The following is a 22,088-nucleotide window of genomic DNA, read 5'->3' on the forward strand; positions in this document are numbered from 1 at the left end:
AACTCTCAGCCTGGCACACTCACAGAACAAAGGATTGAGTGAATAACAAAGGAGAGCTGGCTGTCTGTGTGTACGCCCCTCCACCTCTGGAGGCAGAGAGGCAGGCCTACTACAGCCAGAGTCAGAAGGCAAGGGGCTGCTGCAATCTCAGCCCCAGAGATGGCATCCTCCACCAAACTGTGAGGCTCCCAGTTGCTAACCACATCTTCCTGGGATCCTAGATGGTTGACATCTGCCAGGAGTGTCGCAGCCTGAGATCAGTGCCCCAGAGGAGACACACAGCACACCTGAGATGGCGCGCTTGAGGTGTCCCCGGGAAACCAAGCAGCTGGGACTGGGGAGGTGATTAAGACACATGGCCCACCTGGGACAGTGCACTCACCAAGCACCTGGTCACCCGAGCTGCTCGGACCTGGGAAGGGCACAAAACGCACAGCCCAACCCGGTCTGTGCCCTGTGGAGTACCCAAGAACCTGAGCGGCTCAGACCTGGGAAGTACATAAAATGCAAGGCCCATTTGGGACAGTGTCCTTGCAGAGCTCCATGGAGCCTGAGCATTGTAGATCCAGGAAGCACATGCTGTCTTGGACTGGGGCAAACCCAGTGTGGTCCATACACTGCAAACACTCCCCGCAAATGCCAGTGAAATTTGTTTAGAGAGTCCCTCCCTCCCCAAAACACAACTGAACAAGTGAGCCTAAATAAATGACCACCTTTGCCCCCTACTGTCAGGGTGGAAATTAGACACAGAAGAGACTTGCAAACAGAGGAAGCCAAAATAAACAAAGGAGAGGGAATCACTCTGGAAGTGACAGGTGCAACAGATTAAAACCCTGCAGTTAATACTGACTGTGCATTGGAGGGGGCCCATAGACCTTGAGAACAAGTGCAGGCTGGAACAAGGAACTATCTGAAACTGAACTGAGCCCACACTGCCCATAACAGCTCCAGAGAAATTCCTAGATATATTTTTACTATTAATACTTTTTAATTAAAAAAAATCAAGTTCTTTATTACACCTTTAATTTTCATTTTTATAACCTACAATTACCCTGCAAAAATAAAAGACCCTATTTTATTTATTTATTTATTTATTTTTAAAAGACCCTATTTTAAAAGCAAGTTTCAAATATGTGTGTGTGTGTGTGTGTGTGTGTGTGTGTTAATCTTTGTGATTTATTTTGCTTTGTATTTTTTTATATTGTATTTTTGAGAGTCTAACCTCTACTCTAGATTTTTAACCTTTGCTTTCTGGTATTTGTTATCCACTTTGTATCTTTAAGAATCTAATCTTCAGTATCCATTTTCATTTGATTACTGGCTTGATTGCTTTCTCCCCTTTTGAATCTCCCTTTTCTCCCCCAGGTCACCTCTATCTCTTTCCTCCCCCTTCTCTTCTCTACTTTGTGAATATCTCTGGGTGTTCTGGGCTGTGGAGAACACTTCAGGAACTGATTACTGACTAGATTGCTCTCTCCCCTTTTGACTTCCCCTCTTCTCCTGGTCATCTATATCTCCATCCTACCTCTTCTCTTCTATGTAACTCTGTGAATCTCTATGCATGTCACTCAATTCTGTGGAGAATTGTTCACCATTAACCTAGTTGCTTTATCATCTGTGCTGTATAAGGATACTGTAAGAGAAGGACTGAAAGTCAGAGGCAGGAGGCTTAACTCCACAACTTGAGAACATCACAGAACTCCTGATTCCAGAGAACATTAGTCTCTGGACCTAACCAAAAGTCTTCATACCGACACTGAAACCAAGCTCCACATAAGAACTAACAAATTCCAGTGCCAACATGCCATGCTAATTCCCCAGCAACACAGGAACACAACACTGATCATTTAAAGACAGGCTGCCCAAAGCCATGCCAAACCTGTAGACACCCCAAAACTCACTACTGGACACTTCATTGCACTCCAGAGAGAAGAGATCCAGCTCCACCCACCAGAACACAGACACAAGTTCCCCCAACCAGGGAAGCTTGACAAGCCACTAGTTCAACTCCACCCACAGGGAGTAGATGCCACAATAAAGAAGAATCACAAACTTCAAATCTACAGAAAGGGCACACCAAACACAGCAATCTAAACAAAATGAAAAGGCAGAGAATATTCAGCAGGTAAAGAACATGATAAATACCCACCAAACCAAACAAAAGAGGAGGAGATAGGGAGTCTACCTGAAAAGGAATTCAGAATAATGATAGTAAAGATGATCCAAAATCTTGAAAATAAAATGGAGTTACAGATAAATAGACCAGAGACAAGGATTGAGAAGATGCAAGAAATGTTTAACAAGGACCTAGAAGAAATAAAGAAGTCAATTAAAATTGGGAACAATGCAATAACTGAGATTAAAAGCTCTCTAGAGGGAACCAGGAGAAGGCAATGGCACCCCACTCCAGTACTCTTGCCTGGAAAATCCCATGGACAGAGGAGCCTGGTAGGCTGCAGTCCATGGGGTCGCAAAGAGTCGGACACAACTGAGTGACTTCACTTTCACTTTTGACTTTCATGCATTGGAGAAGGAAATGGCAACCCACTCCAGTGTTCTTGCCTGGAGAATCCCAGGGATGGGGGAGCCTGGTGGGCTTCCGTCTATGGGGTCGCACAGAGTCGGACATGACTGAAGCGACTCAACAGCAGCAGCAGCAGCAGCAGAGGCAATCAATAATAGAATAACAGGCAGAAGAGACGATGAGTGAGGTGGAAGATAGAATGGTGGAAATGAATGAAGCAGAGAGGAAAAAAGAAAAGAACATTAAAAGAAATGAGGACAACCTCAAAGACCTCTGTGACAACGTTAAACATCCAAACATTTGAATCATAGGTGCCCCAGAAGAAGAAGACAAAAAGAAAGGGGAAGAGAAAATATTTGAGGAGATAATAGTTGAAAACTTCTCTAAAATGGGAAAGGAAATAGCCCCCCAAGTCCAAGAAACCCAGAGAGTCCCAAACAGGATAAACCCAAGGCAAAAGACCCCAAGACACATATTAATCAAACTAACAGAAATTAAACACAAAGAGAAAATATTAAAAGCATCTGGGAGAAGCAACAAGTAACACACAAGGGGATCTCCATAAGGATAACAGCTGATCTTTCAATAGAAACTCTTCAGACCAGAAGGGAATACTACTACTACTACTACTACTACTACTACTACTACTACTACTATGGCAGGACATAATTAAAGTGATGAAAGAGAAAAATCTACAACCAAGATTACTATATCCAGCAAGGATCTCATTCAGATATGAAGGAGAAATCAAAAGCTTTACAAAGAAGCAAAAGCTGAGAGAATTCAGCACCACCAAACCAGCTCTTCAACAAGTGCTACTGGATCTTCTCTAGACAGGAGACACAGAAAAGGTTTATGAAATTGAACCCCAAACAACAAAGTAAATGGCAATGAGATCATACTTATCAATAATTACCTTAAATGTAAATGCATTAAATGCTCCAACCAAAAGACAAAGACTGGCCAAATGGATACAAAAACAAGACCCCTATATATGTTGCCTACAAGAGACCCACCTCAAACCTTGGGACACATACTGAAAGTGAGGGGCTGGAAAAAGATATTTCATGCAAATAGAGACCAAAAGAGAACAGGAGCAGCAATACTCAAATCAGATAAAACAGACTTTGAAATAAAGACCATACTAAGAGACAAAGAAGGACACTACATAGTAATGATCAAAGGGTCAATCCAAGAAAAACATATAACAATGATAAATATATATACACCCAATATAGGAGAACTTCAGTACATAAGGCAAATGCTACTAAGTATGAAAGGGGAAATTAAAAGTAACACTATAATAGTGGGGGACTTTAATGCCCAAGTCACACATATGGATAGATTAACCAAACAGAAAATTAGCAAGGAAACACAAGTTTTAAATGACACAATGGGCCAGTTAGACCTAATTGATATCTACAGAGCATTTCACCCCAGAACAAAGGATTTCACCTTTTTTTCAAGTGCACAAGGAACATTCTCCAGAACAGGTCACATCCTGCACAATAAATCTAGCCTTGGTAAATTTAAAAATACTGAATTCATTTCAAACATCTTTTCTGATCACAATGCTGTAACATTAGATGTAAATTGGGGGGAAAAAACCTATAAAGAACACAAACATATGGAGGCTAAAAAACATGCTCCTCAATAACCAACAAATCACAGAAGAAATCAAAAAGGAAATCAAAATATGCACAGAAACAAAAGAAAATCGAAACACAACAACCCAAAACCTATGGGATTTAGTAAAAGCAGTGCTAAAAGGAAGGTTCATAGCGACACAAGCTTACCTCAAGAAACAAGAGAAACATCAAATAAATAACCTAACTTTACACCTAAAGCAACTAGAAAAAGAAGAAATGAAGAACCCCAAAGTTAGTAGAAGGAAAGAAATCATAAAAATCAGAGCAGAAATCAATGAAAAAGAAACAAAGGAGACTATTATAAAAATCAACAAAATTAAAAGATGGTTGTTTGAGAAGACAAATAAAATAAAGAAACCATTAGCTATACTCATCAATAAAAAAAGGGAGAAGAATTAAATCAATAAAATTGCAAATGAAAATGGAGAAATCACAACAGACAACAAATAAATACAATACAAAGAATCATAAGAGACTACTATTAGTAACTATATGGCAATAAAATGTGTAACTTGGAAGAAATGGATGAGTATAACCTTCCAAAACTGAACCAGGAAGAAATAGAAAATCTAAACTGAGACAGCACAAGCACAGAAATCAAAACTGTAATAAAAAATCTTCCAACAAACAAAATCCCAGGACCAGATTGCTTCACAGGTGAATTCTACCAAAAATTTAGAGATGAGCTAACACCTATCCTACTCAAAGTCTTCCAGAAAATTGGAGTGGAAGGTAAATTCCCAAACTCATTCTATGAGGCCACATCATCTCATCCCAAAACCAGACAAAGATGCTACCAAAAAATAAAACTACAGACCAATATCACTGATGAACACAGATGCAAAAATCCTCAATAAAATTCTAGCAAACAGAATTCAATGACATATTAAAAAGATCATGCACCATGACCAAGTGGATTATGCCAGGGATGCAAGGATTCTTCAGTATTCACAAATCAATCAATGTGATACACAACATTAACAAACTGAAAGATATAAACCATATGACTATCTCAATAGATGCAGAGAAAGCCTTTGACAAAAATCAACAGCCATTTATAATAAAAACTCTCCAGAAAGAAGGCACAGAAGGAACATTACCTCAACACAATAAAAGCCATCTACAACAAACCCACAGAAAATATTATCCTCAATGGCAAAAAATTGAAAACATTTCCTCTAAAGTCATGAACAAGACAAGGGTGCCCACTCTCACCAGTATTATTCAACATAGTTTTGGAAGTTTTACCACAGCAGTCAGAGAAGAAAAAGAAATAAAAAGAATCCAGATTGAAAAGAAGAAGTAAAACTCTCACTGTTTGCAGATGACATGATCCTCTACATCGAAAACCCTAAAGATACCACCAGAAAATACTAGCACTAATCAATGAATATAGTAAAGCTGCAGAATATAAAATTAACACACATAAGTCCCTTGTATTCCTATACACTAACAATGAGAAAACAGAAAGAGAAATTAAGGAAACAACCCCATTCACCATTGCAACAAAAATAATAAAATACTTAGGAATAAATTTACCTAGGAAACAAAAGACCTATATATAGTAAACTATAAAACACTGATGAAAGAAATCAAAGAGGACACAAATAGATGGAGAAATATACCATGTTCATGGATCAAAAGAATCAATATAGTGAAAATGAGTGTACTACCCAAAGCAATCTATAGATTCAATTGAATCTCTATCAAGCTACCGAAGGTATTTTTCACAGAACTAGAACAAATTATTTCACAATTCATATGGAAACACAAAAAGTCTCTAATAGCCAAAGCAATCTTAAGAAAGAAGAATGGAACTGGAGGAATCAAGCTGCCTGACTTCAGACTATACTACAAAGCTACAGTCATCAAGACATTATGGTACTGGCATAAAGACAGAAACATAGATCAATGGAACAAAATAGAAAGCCCAGAGATGAACTTGTGCACCTATGGAACCTTATCTTTGACAAAGGAGGTCATAATATACAATGGAGAAAAGACAATCTCTTTAACAAGTGGTGCTGGGAAAACTGGTCAACCACTTGTAAAAGAATGACACTAGAACACTTTCTAACACCATACACAAAATAAACTCAAAATGGATTAAAGATCTAAATACAAGACCAGAAACTATAAAACTCCTAGAGGAAAACATAGGTAGAACACTCTCTGACATAAATCACATCAGGATCCTCTATGACCCACTTCCTGGAGTAATGGAAATAAAAGCAAAAATAAACAATTGGGACCTAATTAAATGTAAAAGCTTTTGCACAATGAAGGAACCTATAAGCAAGGTAAAAAGACACCCTTCAGAATGGGAGAAAATATTAGCAAATGAAACAACTGACAAAGAATTAATATACAAAATATACAAGCAGCTCATGCAGATCAATACCAGAAAAATGACCCAATAAAGAAGACATACAGATGGTTAACAAACACATAAAAAGATGCTCAACATCACTCATTATCAAAGAAATGCAAATCAAAACTACAATGAGGTACCATCTCATGCCAGTCAGAATGGCTGCTATCAAAAAGTCTACAAACAATAAATGCTGGAGAGGATGTGGAGAAAAGGGAACCCTCTTACACTGTTGGTAGGAATGCAAACTAGTATAGCCACTATGGAAAACAGGGTAGAGATTCCTTAAAAAACTGGACCTAGAACTGCCATATGACCCAGCAATCCCACTGCTGGGCATACACACCGAGGAAACCAGAATTGAAAGAGACACATGTACCCCAATCTTCATCATAGTACTGTTTACAATAGCTAGGACATGGAAGCAACCTAGATGTCCATTGGCAGATGAATGGATAAGAAAACTGGTACATATACACAATGGAGTATTACTCAGCTATTAAAAAGAATACATATTAATTAGTTCTAATGAGGTGGATGAAACTGGAGCCTAATATACAGAGTGAAGTAAGTCAGAATGAAAAACAGCAATACAGTATATTAACACAAATATATGGAATTTAGAAAGATGGTAACAATGACCATATATGCAAAACAACAAAAGAGACACAGATATAAAAAGCAGACTTTTGGACCCTGTGAGAGAAAGCATGGGTGGGATGATTTGAGAGATTAGCATTGAAACATGCATATTATCAAATGTGATATAGATGATGTGTCCAAGTTCAATGCATGAAAACAGGGCACTCAAAGCTGGTGCACTGGGACAACCCAGAGGGATGGGATGGGCAGGGAGGTGGGAGGGGTGTTTGGATGGGAGGACACATGTACCCCCATGGCTGATTCATGTCAATGTATGGCAAAAACCACCACAATATTGTAAAGTAATTAGCCTCTAATTAAAATAAATTAATTAATTAAAAATTTGATGGAAGGATCAAACCAGAGGAGAGGTTCCTGGGAACCCCTGATTGATAACCTGTCAGTCAGAAGCACAGGTGACAACCTGGACTCGGTATCAGCATCTGATACCAAGGTGAGGTTTGTTCTGTGGGACTAAGCCTCTAACCCTGTGGGATTTGACATTATCCTAGGTCAAGAGTTCGGGATGGAGTTAAACTGTAGGACACTCTGCTGATGTCCAGGGAAAATGAGAGAACTGCTTGGTAGTGGCGAATAACATTCTATACCCTCATTTATTTACTTATTTTTTCTAAATTAAGGTAAGTATCCAATAAGGTAATATTTATCTGCATAAAATGTGAACTTTCAAGGAACAATTTATTCCCCTCATTCCCAAGGAACAATCAATCACCCTAAAGTGGTGACAATTTTCAAAGCAGAACGTCTAAAAGTGTGGTTATGACACTTGAAGAAGTAGGACTCATAACTAGTACAATTTGTCATCAAGAATTTATTGGAGGATTGAGCCCAATCAAACAACAGAAAAGTGTTGGAAGAAAAATGATAATTATGTGTTTAAATATTTGGTAGAAGACATTGAAGTCCCTATTTCCTTTTTTAAATAACGAGGTGTTCAGGGAATGCCAGATAAGGGAACTCAGTTCATTTTAAACAAATTTACTGCTGAACAGAATCAGAAGAGAACTAAGCCATCCTGAGTAGTAACTGCTGTGGGTTCAGAGGGCCTGGGGACCTCTGACCTGAGTACAGAGATCCTGTCTTGTTAGCCGGACACTTTCCACAAATGTGTGAGAGCAGAAGTATCAATACTCTAGAGGATGACACACTCGTGTGTGGGTTTACTGTGCTCCTGGACTGTCATGAAGTAATTGCATTTAAGTGGAAACTAGGTTAATCATAGGGGAAATGACAGAATGGAGACACTTTCCTTATTTTTGAAGTAGCATATTAAATAAAGACTTAAGCCTTTCTTCGTTAATCAGTTAAGCCCACCTTTGCTTAAAATCACCTATTCTGATAAATTTTTAAGGCTGTGTTTGGTGGGATTAAAATGGGCCTTAAACATCTGAAGATTTACTTCAGTTAATTTATATATAAAATGGCAAAAGATGAAGATTTTATACCCACCACTCCACCATCTTGAGAGATAAATCCTCTGTAGATCACTGTGGCTAATGTAGCATGGTCCTGACACACTGGTTTTCCAGGGGAAAAAAGTGACTTCAGTGTCCTGACTTAGCACCTCCCATGAGACCCCCAGCTTCTAAGCCAGGAAGCAAGAGGCAGGGTCTCAGTGACACCATGACCACAGGGTCAGCTAGGGTTTAAAGCCAGAGGCAGACAAAGTGAAGGCATCTCCCCTGCCTGCCCCATCGGAGTTTCCCACACCCACTGGCTCCCACGTGGGTGCAGTTACAAAGTATATTTTTCTCAGAAATAATCTAGGTTACCTTGGTTATTTAATAATAATTCATTCCAGATTTTCTCCAGATGTTGGAAATCATTTCCTTCTGTAAGGGTGACTGAAGTCTGCCTCATTAGCAATGAAAATGCACCATATTACCAGATATTCTGGAAGAATCAATTCATGGGCTGAACATTTGCAAAATCAATACTATTGCAATGCAAAGAAAATTGCCTTTTAGAGGGTAGATAATTAGCATTATAAGAGGCTTAGAATTAATTTAAGATTTACTTCATCTTTATACCAGTTCCCTAAACAATGCAGACAAATGATCCTTCTCATTACACATATAATGCCCAGAGGATTAGTGTCTTAACCAAGATCACTGGATAATGAAACCTAGACTATCGGTTTTCTCTTCATACATTCTGAATTTTTATATATTTCACTACCCCTAGTAAATGATAACATTCAAATTCTCTGAAAGAACTGGGAATGGGGGGTTCCATTCTTTAAAGGAAAGTGAAAGGAAAGTCACTCAGTCCTGTCCAACTCTTTGCAACCCCACGGACTATACAGTCCACTGAATTCTCCAGACCAGAATATTGGTGGCCTTTCCCTTCTCCATGGGATCTTCCCAACCTAGGGATCGAACTCAGGTCTCCTGCATTGCAAGTGGATTCTTTACCAGCTGAGCCACAAGGGAAGCCCAAGAACACTGGAATGGGTGGCCTATCCCTTCTCCGGTGGATCTTCCCAACCCAGGAATCGAACCATGGTCTCCTGCACTGAAGGTGGGCTCTTTACTAACTGAGCTACCAGGGAAGCCCTTCTTTAAAGGAAGTAAATGTGATTGTGATTTTGAAGTCACAAAATAAAATCTGTCTTAATTTGGGAAGCTTTCTGATAGGTAAACCAATCATACTTCTGACTTACATTGAGACATTTTAGCTTATTTATGTCTTTTTCCAAATCTTTTTTCCTTTCTATAAAACTTGAAAGTGATACTTTTAAAAGTTTTTTAAGTGATCTAATTATATACAAATCAACTGAATCAATAGATTTTCTTCTGCTCTCATATATTATCTGTTATTACACATGGGTCAAAGATATGAAACACGCATTATATGAAACATATGTGCATTTCAATGTCTCTATACTTTACAGAACATAGTAAACACTAGATAATTTTATGCATTCTTTTATGCCAAAGAATTCAGAGGGAAATATAGTAATGCCTGCAATTTGCCTAGAAGGTATCAAAAATATCAATTATTCAATACTTTATGTAGAAAGAGACGAGACAGGTGACAAAGGGTGTGTAGGAAACATTAATGGTGCAACCTTGGTGATGTGTATTAGTTCTAAAGTTTTTCAACTTTGCCATATGTTTGAAAATATTACAAACTGTTGGGAAACAGCAAGAAGTCTTATTTGATGTAGTTTTGATTTTGTACAGCTAGCTAAAAGAGAAGGGTAATTAAGTATTTCTACTTTTGGGTAATTTAAATTGCAAGAGAATCATAACACAGAGACAAATTCAGATGCATACAAAGAAATTCAGATGCATACAAGGAAGTTCAAACCAATAAAGTAATACAATGTTCCATATGGAACAAGCATATTTATAGTACAAACTTCATACCTTCACATGTCGGCAGGGAACCTTCAAACTGTAGCTGGGAGCTGAGCTTACAGGTCAGTGTGTCCATCCCAGACAGCGTGTACCCAGGGTGGCACTGGTACTTCACGAAGTCTCCTGAAAGAGTCCACATGCATACTTGGCAATTTTGTCTCCATGACACAAGCAGTGTGTGAATGTTATTAAACACATGTGACACTCAAGTTGATGTGCAAACCACTTCTTAACCATGATTGGTATTCATGCTTAGTCTACTTAGTGAAATAGTGTCATTTTTAGTTCTTAATTTATAAAAATGCTCTCTTTAAATGTAACCAGTATTTCTATAGAGATTATGGAGCAGTTTTTTCTTCTTTGACTGATATGTCTATGTTCATTCCCTTTCCCCTATGATTACTAATAAAAAAGAAAGAAAGATGAAAGAAGGAAAGAAAGAAAGGGATTCAGAGGCTTGAGACCAAAGGCTGTATAAGAGAATGTCTTTAATGCATCCAGATAGGGCTACAAAATGACCTTGGTAATTAGCACAATGTTCTCATCAACTAAGCCATTGGGAATAGAGCAGAAACTGGTCACATGGTTTGACCGCCACTATAAAACAGGGTGTGACACAGGACTGGGTATTTGTAATTGAGACCGAGAAATGCTTTGTCACAATAACTGGTTGGCCAACATATGCCATGGTAGGTTTCTTAATGTGGCCTGATGATTATATAATGAAATAGACCACTAATTTAAAATGAAAAAAGAGAATTTCTAAATAGTATCATTCAATATATTCACCAATTACATTCCAGTTTCAAGGAAAGGTCCATGTTAGACTAACCATTATTTCAGCCACAAATGACTTTCTTCTTCTGGTGCACCAAAATGGTTCCCTAGCTAAACACAAACATCTGCTTAAGTCTGTGTCTGAAAACTGCTTTTAGGAGAAAAATACAAACTGGTGAGTGATGCAGCAGGAAAATGTGCTCAAAATAGCAAAAGCAAAATTTAAATGGAAAAAAAAAATCATTGAGATGAAGAAAGAAAAACATATTTATTCAATTCATGACAAATGTGTATCTCTCTCTAGGAAAGCTTTAGGAATATTTCTGACAAACATTCATCAACTTGGCTATCTACTGCAGTTGTATGGGTGTAAAAAACCTGTGTTGAGCTGATGATGTTGTAACAACGAAAACATTACCTATTTCAAAATCCTCATCCTCTGTAAGCACTTCTGCCTGTGGAACTGCCGGGGGAGGCTGACATTTCTTGAGCTGAAATGCTACATCATTTATATAAAAAAATAATAAGTGAAATTACATTTGATGAATAAACAAAAATCTTACAAAAAACATCTCTCTTGTGTTGTTACAATGCTTAGGTCTAGGAAAATATCTATATTTGTAAATTATAGTTTTACTAAAGTCTCTAGCTTCAAATGCTTACAAAATTGAAAGGGAAAAGTACACCATTTAAAAAAATTATGATGTTTAAATAGAAACACTTTACATATATTTGGAATTCTGCAGGAGAAATGGTTCATGCTGATTCCATGTCCATCAGGATCTGGCATCATCTTCCTCAGTCTCTTGTCCTGAGGATTTGCATGTGGCAGTCCTCAAGAGAGATAAGGGACTGGTAATGCTTTTCCCCAAACTATTTAGCATTCATTCTCAACATCAGTAGAGATTCGCTTTGCCCCATCTAAAATTACACAACATTCACTATCGAGGTTCATCTGGAGACAGAGATGAGGAAATCTCTGAGAGCTACTAAATGTATTTCCATGGTCTCCATATCAGAGTTTCACATACAATATGCTTATCCTGGGGGCAAATCCAAGATAAACTATAAAAGAGATGTGAAGTCCTAAATACGTCAGTAAGGAAAAGGAATCACAGGAACCTCAGCATGAAATGTGAGAAAATCCTATAGGCTTTCGGTTGACAGAAACATGGAACTTTAGCTGTAAACAAAGTTTGTGTCAATCCTATGAGAAAAGTCAGCTAGGATTCTCTGCCATCATCAATGGAGTGAAAATACACTGACCGTGAAAATTGAGGACAAAGAAACCTCCATTTGAAAAGTCACTGTGAAATTTGAGCAGGACTTGGTTGGTGGAGCTGTATGCTGTCTCCAGGGCGGTGTTCCCACTGAAAACCCCCAACTGTGGAGAATTCTGATCAGGACCATCCCTGGGAAAGAGAGGAGGCGCCCTCTAAATAGAAAGCTTCCAGTTACAGCTTAAATTCACAACCGTTTTCTTCTGACTGCAGGGCTCTGTCTTGGTGCAAGATGATGCTCTGACCCCAGGATCCAGCTGAAAAGCCTGGTCTTCAAACAGCAGCTTTGGGCTCCCTTGTTCCTCCTGCACCTGACCTTCTCAGAGGTGTTTTTGAGACAAGGTCACATTTATTCTAGTGACGTCAGTACCACTTATCAACTTCCTTTCAAATGTTCCCATTTTAAAGTCTAAATTCAGGGTGTCTCTTTAATTATGGGTGAGATTTATGGAGCTCTTATGGCTGAATTGAAATATTTTAAAAAACTGAATAAAATATTACCATCTTCTAGATTCCATGTTTAGAAATACTAAGATGTTTAACATTCATAGATGACTGCACTCCAGTCTGTCTCATGAGTGTTCAGAGGACAGGGACTCCCTCCACTGCTGGAGGGAGATCTTGCTCCTACTGCTAAATCTACTGATTAATCTGGGTAAACCTGCTGATATTATAGTGTGGCTTTTCATTTCAGTGTTGTTTGCCTGTCTTGCTTTGCTTCATAGGTCAACTCAATATTTCAGGTTCTCCATTTCTGCTCATTGCCACAACACAGGTCCTATCCCCCAATCTCCCCTCCTGTGAGAAATAGCCCTATAGAATCTCCCCCCTATAGAAATAGCCTCAAAGGCCAGTCTCCCATCTTATCCAGCTGACCTGCCCCCCTACACAATAATAATGGGTATTCTGCATCCAGGACCTAGTCCTATAATTCTCCTTCTTATGACTCTAAAGTGAATCTGTGTTGCTCTAGTATAAAGCCCAAAATCCTTAACATGATGTATGAGGCCAGCTTACCTGGCCAGGTCACCTCTTCTCTCTTCTGTGCTTTCCCAAAGCCACATCACACTTGGGATCTCCCAGTGCCTGCAATTCACCTGTTCTCTTGCCTCAGAGAATTTTCAATGGCTAAGACAACCCCTACATTTACAACTTCACCAACACACACACACACACACACACACACACACACACACACACAGATTTGTTAACTGTGATTATGCTTGAGTTTTCAGGGCCTTTTATTCCTAAAGCACATCCAACTTATTCCAAATCTGGGCTGTGCCCCAATGGTAAGCTCTACTCTTCCCATCATATTTTGTCATTCCCATTTCCCCTATAAATTCTCACCTCCAAAGGCAACGGTAGAAATAGTAATTCTCATAGACATGAACATTCAGTGAAGGAGAGTTTAGATTAACTTACCCAGGCTACATGGCTCATTAGATGGGGAGCTAGGGCTACATCCCCCTCGGCATCCCCTACACAGCCCATGGTAGGGAAGGCGGAGGTGGGTGGGGGCAGTTCCGAAAGGTTTATAAAGTACAGAGAGAAAGCTGTGTGCAATCATTTCTTCAATATTTCCAGAAGCATCAAATTATTATATGGCAAAGGAACCAACAAGCTTTTCTTTAAGAAAAAAAAGATTTATACTTGAAAATGAAAAAGAAAAGAAGGAATTCCCAAGTGGCCCAGTGGCTAGGACTTAACTCTTTCACTGACAAGGGCCCAGGTTTAATCTCTGGTCAGGGAACTAAGATCCCAAAAGCTATGTGATATGGCCAAAAAGATAAGTAAATAAAAATTAAAACAAGAAATAAACATGAAAATAAAATACATTTGGGATATTCTCCTCTATCTAGAGTAATCTTGAATATATCTACCATGTAGCATGGTACATGAGGTTTATTCTATCTCTAGATTTAGTTGGTAAATTTCTGTTTTGACATCTACCTAACTACTTCATCTCTAAATCGACGAAAGTGACATGTAAGTGGTTACAAGAACAGTTTATCACAAGGACAGATGGGTGTTTTCAGGAAAGGTTCTCATACCAAACTGCGATGTAGTCATTGACAGCTTCCGTCTGCAGCAAGGTGAAGTTGATGTAGACGCCATGGCCGGGAGGCACTGAGATGAGCCAGATGCAGTCCTTGAGGATGGGGTACTCATCTGGAAATCCAGGAGAATAGATGGTCCCGTTCTGAGATGTCACGTTATATCCACAAGGAGCTGAGAAGGAAGCCAAGAAAAATCAAGCCCAACACAGTCCAGCGAGACATTTGTCAGTCTCTAAAGTCTCTTAGCCGAGATTTTCCTGCTAAGAAATAATTGTGAAATATCCCTCAGCAACTACTTTGTCAAAATAATTCCCCTCAAGTCTTAAAACCTTGGAAGAATTTTACTTCTAAGCTACCTTATCTAAGTTTTTAAACATATTCTCCAAACATTCAAAATCCCCTCAGGATAAAGTCATTTCCACATAATTAAAAGGAGAAAGAAAAAAAAAAAAAATCTTAGTCAGTAGTCTCCTGAGACTGAGCTGATAATTCACTGGACTATCTGACGCAAGGGATTATGTTGAAATTATGTGTGAATATTTAACTGAAAAATTTTTTTTGTTTGTTTTAAGTAAGATTTCTAAAGCTTATTTAAAATGCCTAAAAAAGAAGCATCTAAGTCTATCTGCCTTGAAACAAAGACCTTATAAATTCTCCCGAGATCTATACCTAGAGAAAGGAGATAAATTATGTGAGTGAAAATTTATAGTAACACTTCCACATCTCATCCACTACCAATGATGTGAAAAATCTCAACAATACCCAGAGTCCATTTTTATTTTACTTAATAAAGTGATCATCACTCTTGTCATAGAAATTATTTTATTTTTGGAAAAATGAAATGATCATACATGAGCAGATAATCCAAACTATATTCTTTAACTCACATCATGGTATAAATACATCAAAGTCATAGACAAGTATACATTTTAATCAAATTAGATTCTATAAGTAGATTCTATAAGAGTATCTGTTACTAACATGAATCTTATGAGGCTTTCAAATATTTGCCATAAAAGGTATAAAATTTAGGTGGAATGAATAAACCAAGGTACATTTTTTTAAAGGTTAAAAACAATTTAAAATTATGACTGATGGAATGTCATTAAGCCAAAGTAAGCATACAGATGCACACTGATTTCAAAGTAGACAGAAAATGTACCAGTGTCGAGTAGATTGACTTGGTCTGAATATTGGGTAAATTTATTTTAAGGCTGTGTGGAGAACATTTTACAAGTTTTATAGCATAATTGTAAGTGGGCTTTGGAGAAAAATACACCTTGGCCTGTAAGCTAACAAAATATAATATACAGATACCTATAATCTATAAAAATGGGGCCAGAAGCCATGCTGGAGTCACAGCAAGTGGTTACCTGGTGACCCCTGGAGATGCCATACTTCTTCTTAGCTGCAAACATCATGTCCTCGTTCACCTACATGAATAGCTCTTGTGTTTTTCTCCTATTTTGCTGGCAGGTGAACTGGTCCCTTCCTCAAAACTCAACTCAAATGTCACCACCTCCTGACAGCCTTTCCTGGTGGCTGTGGTTTGGATACTTGTCCCTGGGCTACAGTTCATGGCCAGCCATTCTTTACCATTTGACTGTCAGCAACTAGAAGTCTGGGACCATATCCACAGCCCCATCAAACCTCCTCTCATCAATCCCATTGCCTGGCTCCGATCTCAATAAACGACAGACACCAAATAATTGAGGGATTGGAAATGAGTGAGACAATGAAGAGAAAACACTTAAAGCATGTGTTGAAGCAGGTTGACATACCTCATGTGTGATTTGAAATTATTCATTATGTATTGATTTATAACTCTAAATTTCCCTTCAGCATTTTTACTTTTTAATTTGCAACTTATTAAAGTATAGCCACTTTACATGGAGTAGTACCCTTCCCATGGGGAGGGGGAAAAAACAGAACAAACAAAAAACATGGTGTCCACCTCTTAAAAGGCTAAATGATATGGTTATTTTTTTCATAAAATACATTCTGATATTCTTTGGTCACTTAGTATATTTGCCATGATATATCTATGATATTCAAATAACAAATCCTTTTACTCCCATGTTCAATGAATGTTTATTGAGAGTCTATTATGTACCAGGCAGCTTGGCTGAGCTGGGGCTAGAGCAGAGAACCATGCTGACCCCATCCCTGCCTTGCAGAGCTTGCTGTATTTAGCAGAGTGATGAAGGAAGATGTTAAAAGCTAAATAAGTATGAAGTTTGACTTGTGTGATAATACTCTCGATGCACTTAAAACATTTTCTCAAGGCAAAATCCTATATTCTACAGAGGAAGATGAAGGACCATAAAAAGACATAATGAGTAAAGCTGCCCCTCCCTTTCCCTTGGTCCAGCACCTTCTCCCAGATGCTTTCCCCTCAACTTCATGGCACCAAAGCTGAATTTTGATTTCCACATCCCAGCGGCATCTCAGGGATCTCTGCAGCAACAGGGACCTGTGATCCAGCTCAGCAGGAAATGCACCCACCCCCATCCTCTCCCTGAGGGTGAGGGTCAAAGAGGCCCCTCCAGTGGAGAACAGCCAGCAAGCCCAGCAAGGTGGAGATTCTGGGCACAGAAGGGTCTCTGCACCACCTGCAACCATAAGTACTTCCCAGCTTCTCACCTGTCTACCCAGGAGCCTGGCCCAGCAGGAGGCGCAGGCAACCAAGGAGCCAGGAGAGAGACCACAGAACATGAGAGCATTACACACTGCACTTCACAGCTAGGGGCCACACAGATGGCATCCCTTTTCCACTCCAGGACCAGAGAGCCAACAAAGGCAATCCCTTCACACACATGAATAAGTACTGCAGTAGTGGCATTTATCATGTTAGGTAGTTAGAATAGGAAAAAGGAGTCCAGAATGGCAGGGGCTAAAAGACAAGGAAGGGAAAAACCCGCAAAAATAGAACAAAGGAAGGTCCAAGGAATGGAGTGAGGACTTGAGGTAGATCAAACAGCACTTCTGGCTAGCCCAATTTACATAGGGCTGGCCCGGAGGGGTGGGGTGGAGAAAAAAGCATAAAAAGAGGAGCCAAAGGGCCTGGGGTCTCTCTCTCCTCTCTTTGCATCTTTTGGGTCATCATGACCTCACACCTCGATGATGTATTTTCCTCTACTTTCTAAATAAAACGGAGCTGTAACATGGAGCTGTAACGCTGCTCTGTCCAAGAGCTGTAATGCTGGCCCATCCAAGGCTGTAACACTGGTCCGTCGCTTCAATTTTTTGTTATGACAAGACAGAACTGAGGAACTTACACACTTCCCCAACAATAATAAGAAATATACTTTTGATCTTCCTCCCTGTTTTTGGCCCAGAGCTCATAAAACCCTTAGAATTTACAAAGTGATTTAAAAAAGTTCAAATTGTCTTTTGTTATTCAAAACAAGACCCTTTCAACCACATCTGAGTTTATGTTAATAAGGAAATTAGGAAATCTGAGGCCTTGGGACTAGTTGCAAGGGGAACCAGCCTCAGATTGGAGGTTCAGCCCCAACCCCACCTCAGGAAGAGGAAGAGGGAAAGAAAGTCCATTTAATCACCAACTTGAGGGCCTTTGGTTTTAAAAGAATATTTCCTGGTTACTTTTTTTTTTTAGAATTTAATCTAATATTGTTGTTGTTGTTCAGTCACCCAAAACTGTCCAACTCTTTCCATCCCATGGACTGCAGCATGCCAGGCTTCCCTGTCCTTCACCAACTCCCAGAGCTTGCTCAAACTCATGTCTATCGAGTTGGTGATGCTATCCAACCATCTCATCTTCTGTCGTCCCCTTTTCTGCCTGCCTTTGATCTTTTCCAGCATCAGGGTCTTTTCAAGTGAGTCAGTTCTTGGCATTAGGTGGCCAGAGAATTGGAGCTTCAGCTTCAACATTGGTCCTTTCAATGAATATTCAGGGTTGATTTCCTTTAGGACTGACTGGTTCAATGTCCTTGCTGTCCAAGGGACTCTCATGAGTCTTCTCCAGCACCACAATTTGAAAGCATCAATTCCTCAGCACTCAGCCTTCTTTATGGTCCAACTCTCACATCCATTCATGACTACTGGAAAAACCATAGCTTTAACTAGATGAATCTTCATGGGCAAAGTGATGTCTCTGCTTTTTAATATGCTGTCTATGTTTGTCATAACTTTTCTTCCAAGGAGAAAGCATCTGTCTTCCTTGGGTGACTTTTGTCTTTTCTGTTATAAATCACAATTGTGAGTAGATGGCTTACTGGGTTTTGTGAGCCTACCAGTGAGTTATGCACCCTCAGGGTGGCTGTGGTCCTGGGACTTTCATGTGGCACCAGGAGTCCTGGGCAGTCTTGGGTGTCTGCACGATTTTGGCTTCATGGTTTTGCCAACTCTGATTAATATTCTGCATCATATATCATCCAAAAAGATATATTTTATTATCATTACACTGACAAAATAATTCTAAATGGGCAATTATTTCCATGTTGGAAAGTTGAGCTTGAAAAAGCAATGGAATATAATTAAATACTTAATTCTATTTTTTATATCAAGCCAAGGAGTCTCCTACTTACATCTGAATTCAAAGAACTCAGGAAACAACTACAAGTAAAAAGCAATTTCAGTCCTAACAATTCAAAGCAATTTTTACATAAAAACATGAATTTGTAAAATGGTGAGTAGTTTTTAAAGTGTTTTAATAAAAAATATCAGCTATCCCACTGCTATTGTTAGTTTTATAAAATGATTTTTAAATGCTGTTTTAAGTTATTAAATCTGTAGTTGATTAAAATTACTATTTAAAAAACACAGCAAATGTTTTTCTTTTATAGTTGTTTACATAATGATAAAGAATGGAAACGTACAGGTGAAAAATATCATCTAAAAAGTCTACCTATATGCTTTTTTTTTTTTAACTTCTACAGTAGAAATTCAAACACAGCTGGATACCTTTCCTTTTTTTTGCCCCTGGGATATAAGTATTTAGCATTTCAAAGGTCCACAGAGTTGGTAATTTCATTATATTTTCGTTCAGAAATACTGTATTTATAATGTTAGAATATTAGGTTTACAGCAAACTTTTCTATTTCAGATGAATTCTTCAAAAATAAAGTACTCGATATATTTAATTTAAAGTTGTAGAAATTTCAAAGTCATAGTAAAAATTAGATAATCAAATAGAAGCTTTGAAGAAGTGACTTCTGCTCAGACAAGGATATTCACTGAATCTAGATCCTCCTTGATGTCATTCCCATCACCCGATTCCAACATTTCTAAGAAACCCTGATCCTCAAGCACCATCCTAGGACACTACTTCATTTCCCCCCAAGACTGCTCCTCTAGGATGTCTTTGCTAACACTGCTTCTTCTCTCTGGGATGGTCTCTGAGTAGCAAACTAGTACGTGCCATTCAAATCTAACTACAAAAATGACGTCAGTTTTCTGAGATACCAAATCAGTGTTATTATTGTAAAGTTAAACAATAAAAAAGTATCTAGGGTAAGATATGCACTCAATACCCCTCTAATCCAAAATTTGATGGAACCACTTTAAAGCCAAACACTGCTCTAACCATGAAGATAATACTCTCAATCACTTCCCCAGCAATCACCGTCTTTTGTACCTTCAGTCATCAAAGCACTCCTCGTGCCTGATTTTGCATAATAAATATTCGTGTTTATTATTTTGCTAACCTTATAATCTCCTTGAAGGCAAGGCCTTTCCATTTTTTTTTAACTGACTGACATATGATATATTCTTGAAATACTAAATAGAATGAGTTTAATAGAGTCCCAATAAAAATTGGTTGAACAAATTAATGAATTCTGGAATGCATTCATTTAATATTTCATGCACCATTATACATGTGGAAAATGAAACTGCTTAAGAAAAGTGATTAACCCACCGTCACATCTTGGAAAAGGGTAGTTCCAGTTTCTGTTGATCCCGTGCTGACAGGTGAGCACTGGGTGGCCAATTAAAATGTACCCAGGATAGCACTCGAAAGATATTGATTGTCCCACACTGTAGTCAGAGTTGACCATATACCCATTCTGGAAAGGTGGTGGGTCAGGGCAGTTCTGTAATTCATAGGCTGAAACAGACAGAAACAAGCTCATAAATAAGAAGTGCATTAGTCTGGAATTTAGAGGAGGAATAGGATGACATACAGCTTCTTAGCATGAACTTTTTAGATATAAATTTTATGAAATCTTTACTAAGATACCCATTATCATCCAGTCACATCACTTCATGGTAAATAGAAGGGGAAAAAGTAGAAGTGTGATAAATTTTATATTCTCAGTCTCCAAAATCACTGCTGATGGTGAATTGAGCCAAGAAATTAAAAGATGCTTGCTCCTGGGAAGGAAGCTAAGGAAGCTAAGACAAACCCCAAAACAGCGTATTAAAAAGCAAAGACATGACTTTGCCAACAAAGGTCCATCTAGTCAAAACTATGGTTTTTCCAGTAGTCATGTATGGATGTGAAAGTTGGACCATAAAGCAGGCTGAGCACCAAATAATTGATATTTTCGAGTTGTGGTGTTGGAGAAGACACTTGAGAGCCCCTTGGACTGCAAGGAAAACAAACCAGTCCATCCTAAAGGAAATCAACCTGAATATTCATTGGAAGGACTGATACTGAAGTTTCTATACTTTGACCACCTCATGTGAAGAGCCGATTCATTGGAAAAGACCCTAGCGCTGGGACAGGTTGAGGGCAGGAGGAGAAGAGGATGATAAAGGATGAGACAGTTCGAGGGCATCACCAACATGAGTTTGAGCCAACTCTGGGAAATAGTAAAGGACAGGAAAACCTGGTACGCTGCAGTCCACAGAGTCACAAGGAGTTAGACATGACTTAGCACCTGAACAACAACAATATAAAACAGTACTTGTTTTTAGTAGTATAATCATAAGAATTTGCATTTAGTGAAGACATATTGTGCACTTTAGAAGTTATATGGTACATACTAAAAATAAATTTGACAAGGCATACCTTGGGAAGAAAATATATGAGAAGAATTAATCAAAACAAGTTCAGACAAACAAAAAGTGCTTGTAAAGAATGTCAGGTGAACACAGACCTAACAATTTTAATTTAAAAGAAAATTACCCCAGCTCTCCTATCCAAGTGCTTCTAACTAGAAAACATGCTATTGTTTTGTTTAGTTCAATTAATGTTCAGTGCAAATAAAATAAATTCATCCCATTTTCTTAGTTTTTTTCCTTAAAAAATAGTGTAGTGTCATACTTAGCCATTACTACCAATACAATCTTTTATTTGTTTATTTATTTATGCTTCCCCTGTTTTAGCTACACCATGTGGCTTGTGGGTCTCAGTCCCCCAGCCAGGGAGTGAACCCCTGGGCTCAACAGTGAAAGCACAGAGCCATAACCTCTGGACCGCCAGGGAACGCCCCAG

General features: G+C 38.6%; 1 protein-coding gene across 1 annotated transcript in view; it reads right to left on the reverse strand.

Moving 5' to 3' along the window:
* LOC104985211 (CUB and sushi domain-containing protein 1) overlaps window positions 1-22,088 on the reverse strand; it is a 559,353-nt gene that overhangs the window by 217,313 nt on the left and 319,952 nt on the right. The window contains exons 32-36 of the mRNA XM_010835275.1: window positions 20,568-20,756; window positions 14,681-14,858; window positions 12,613-12,758; window positions 11,765-11,845; window positions 10,579-10,692 (exon numbers count right to left, since the gene is read on the reverse strand). Of these exons, the coding sequence (XP_010833577.1) occupies window positions 10,579-10,692; window positions 11,765-11,845; window positions 12,613-12,758; window positions 14,681-14,858; window positions 20,568-20,756 (708 nt within the window). The remainder of the gene's footprint in view (window positions 1-10,578; window positions 10,693-11,764; window positions 11,846-12,612; window positions 12,759-14,680; window positions 14,859-20,567; window positions 20,757-22,088) is intronic.

This window comes from Bison bison, unplaced genomic scaffold, assembly GCF_000754665.1.
Source record: "Bison bison bison isolate TAMUID 2011002044 unplaced genomic scaffold, Bison_UMD1.0 scf7180017864040, whole genome shotgun sequence".
Lineage (NCBI taxonomy): Eukaryota > Metazoa > Chordata > Mammalia > Artiodactyla > Bovidae > Bison > Bison bison.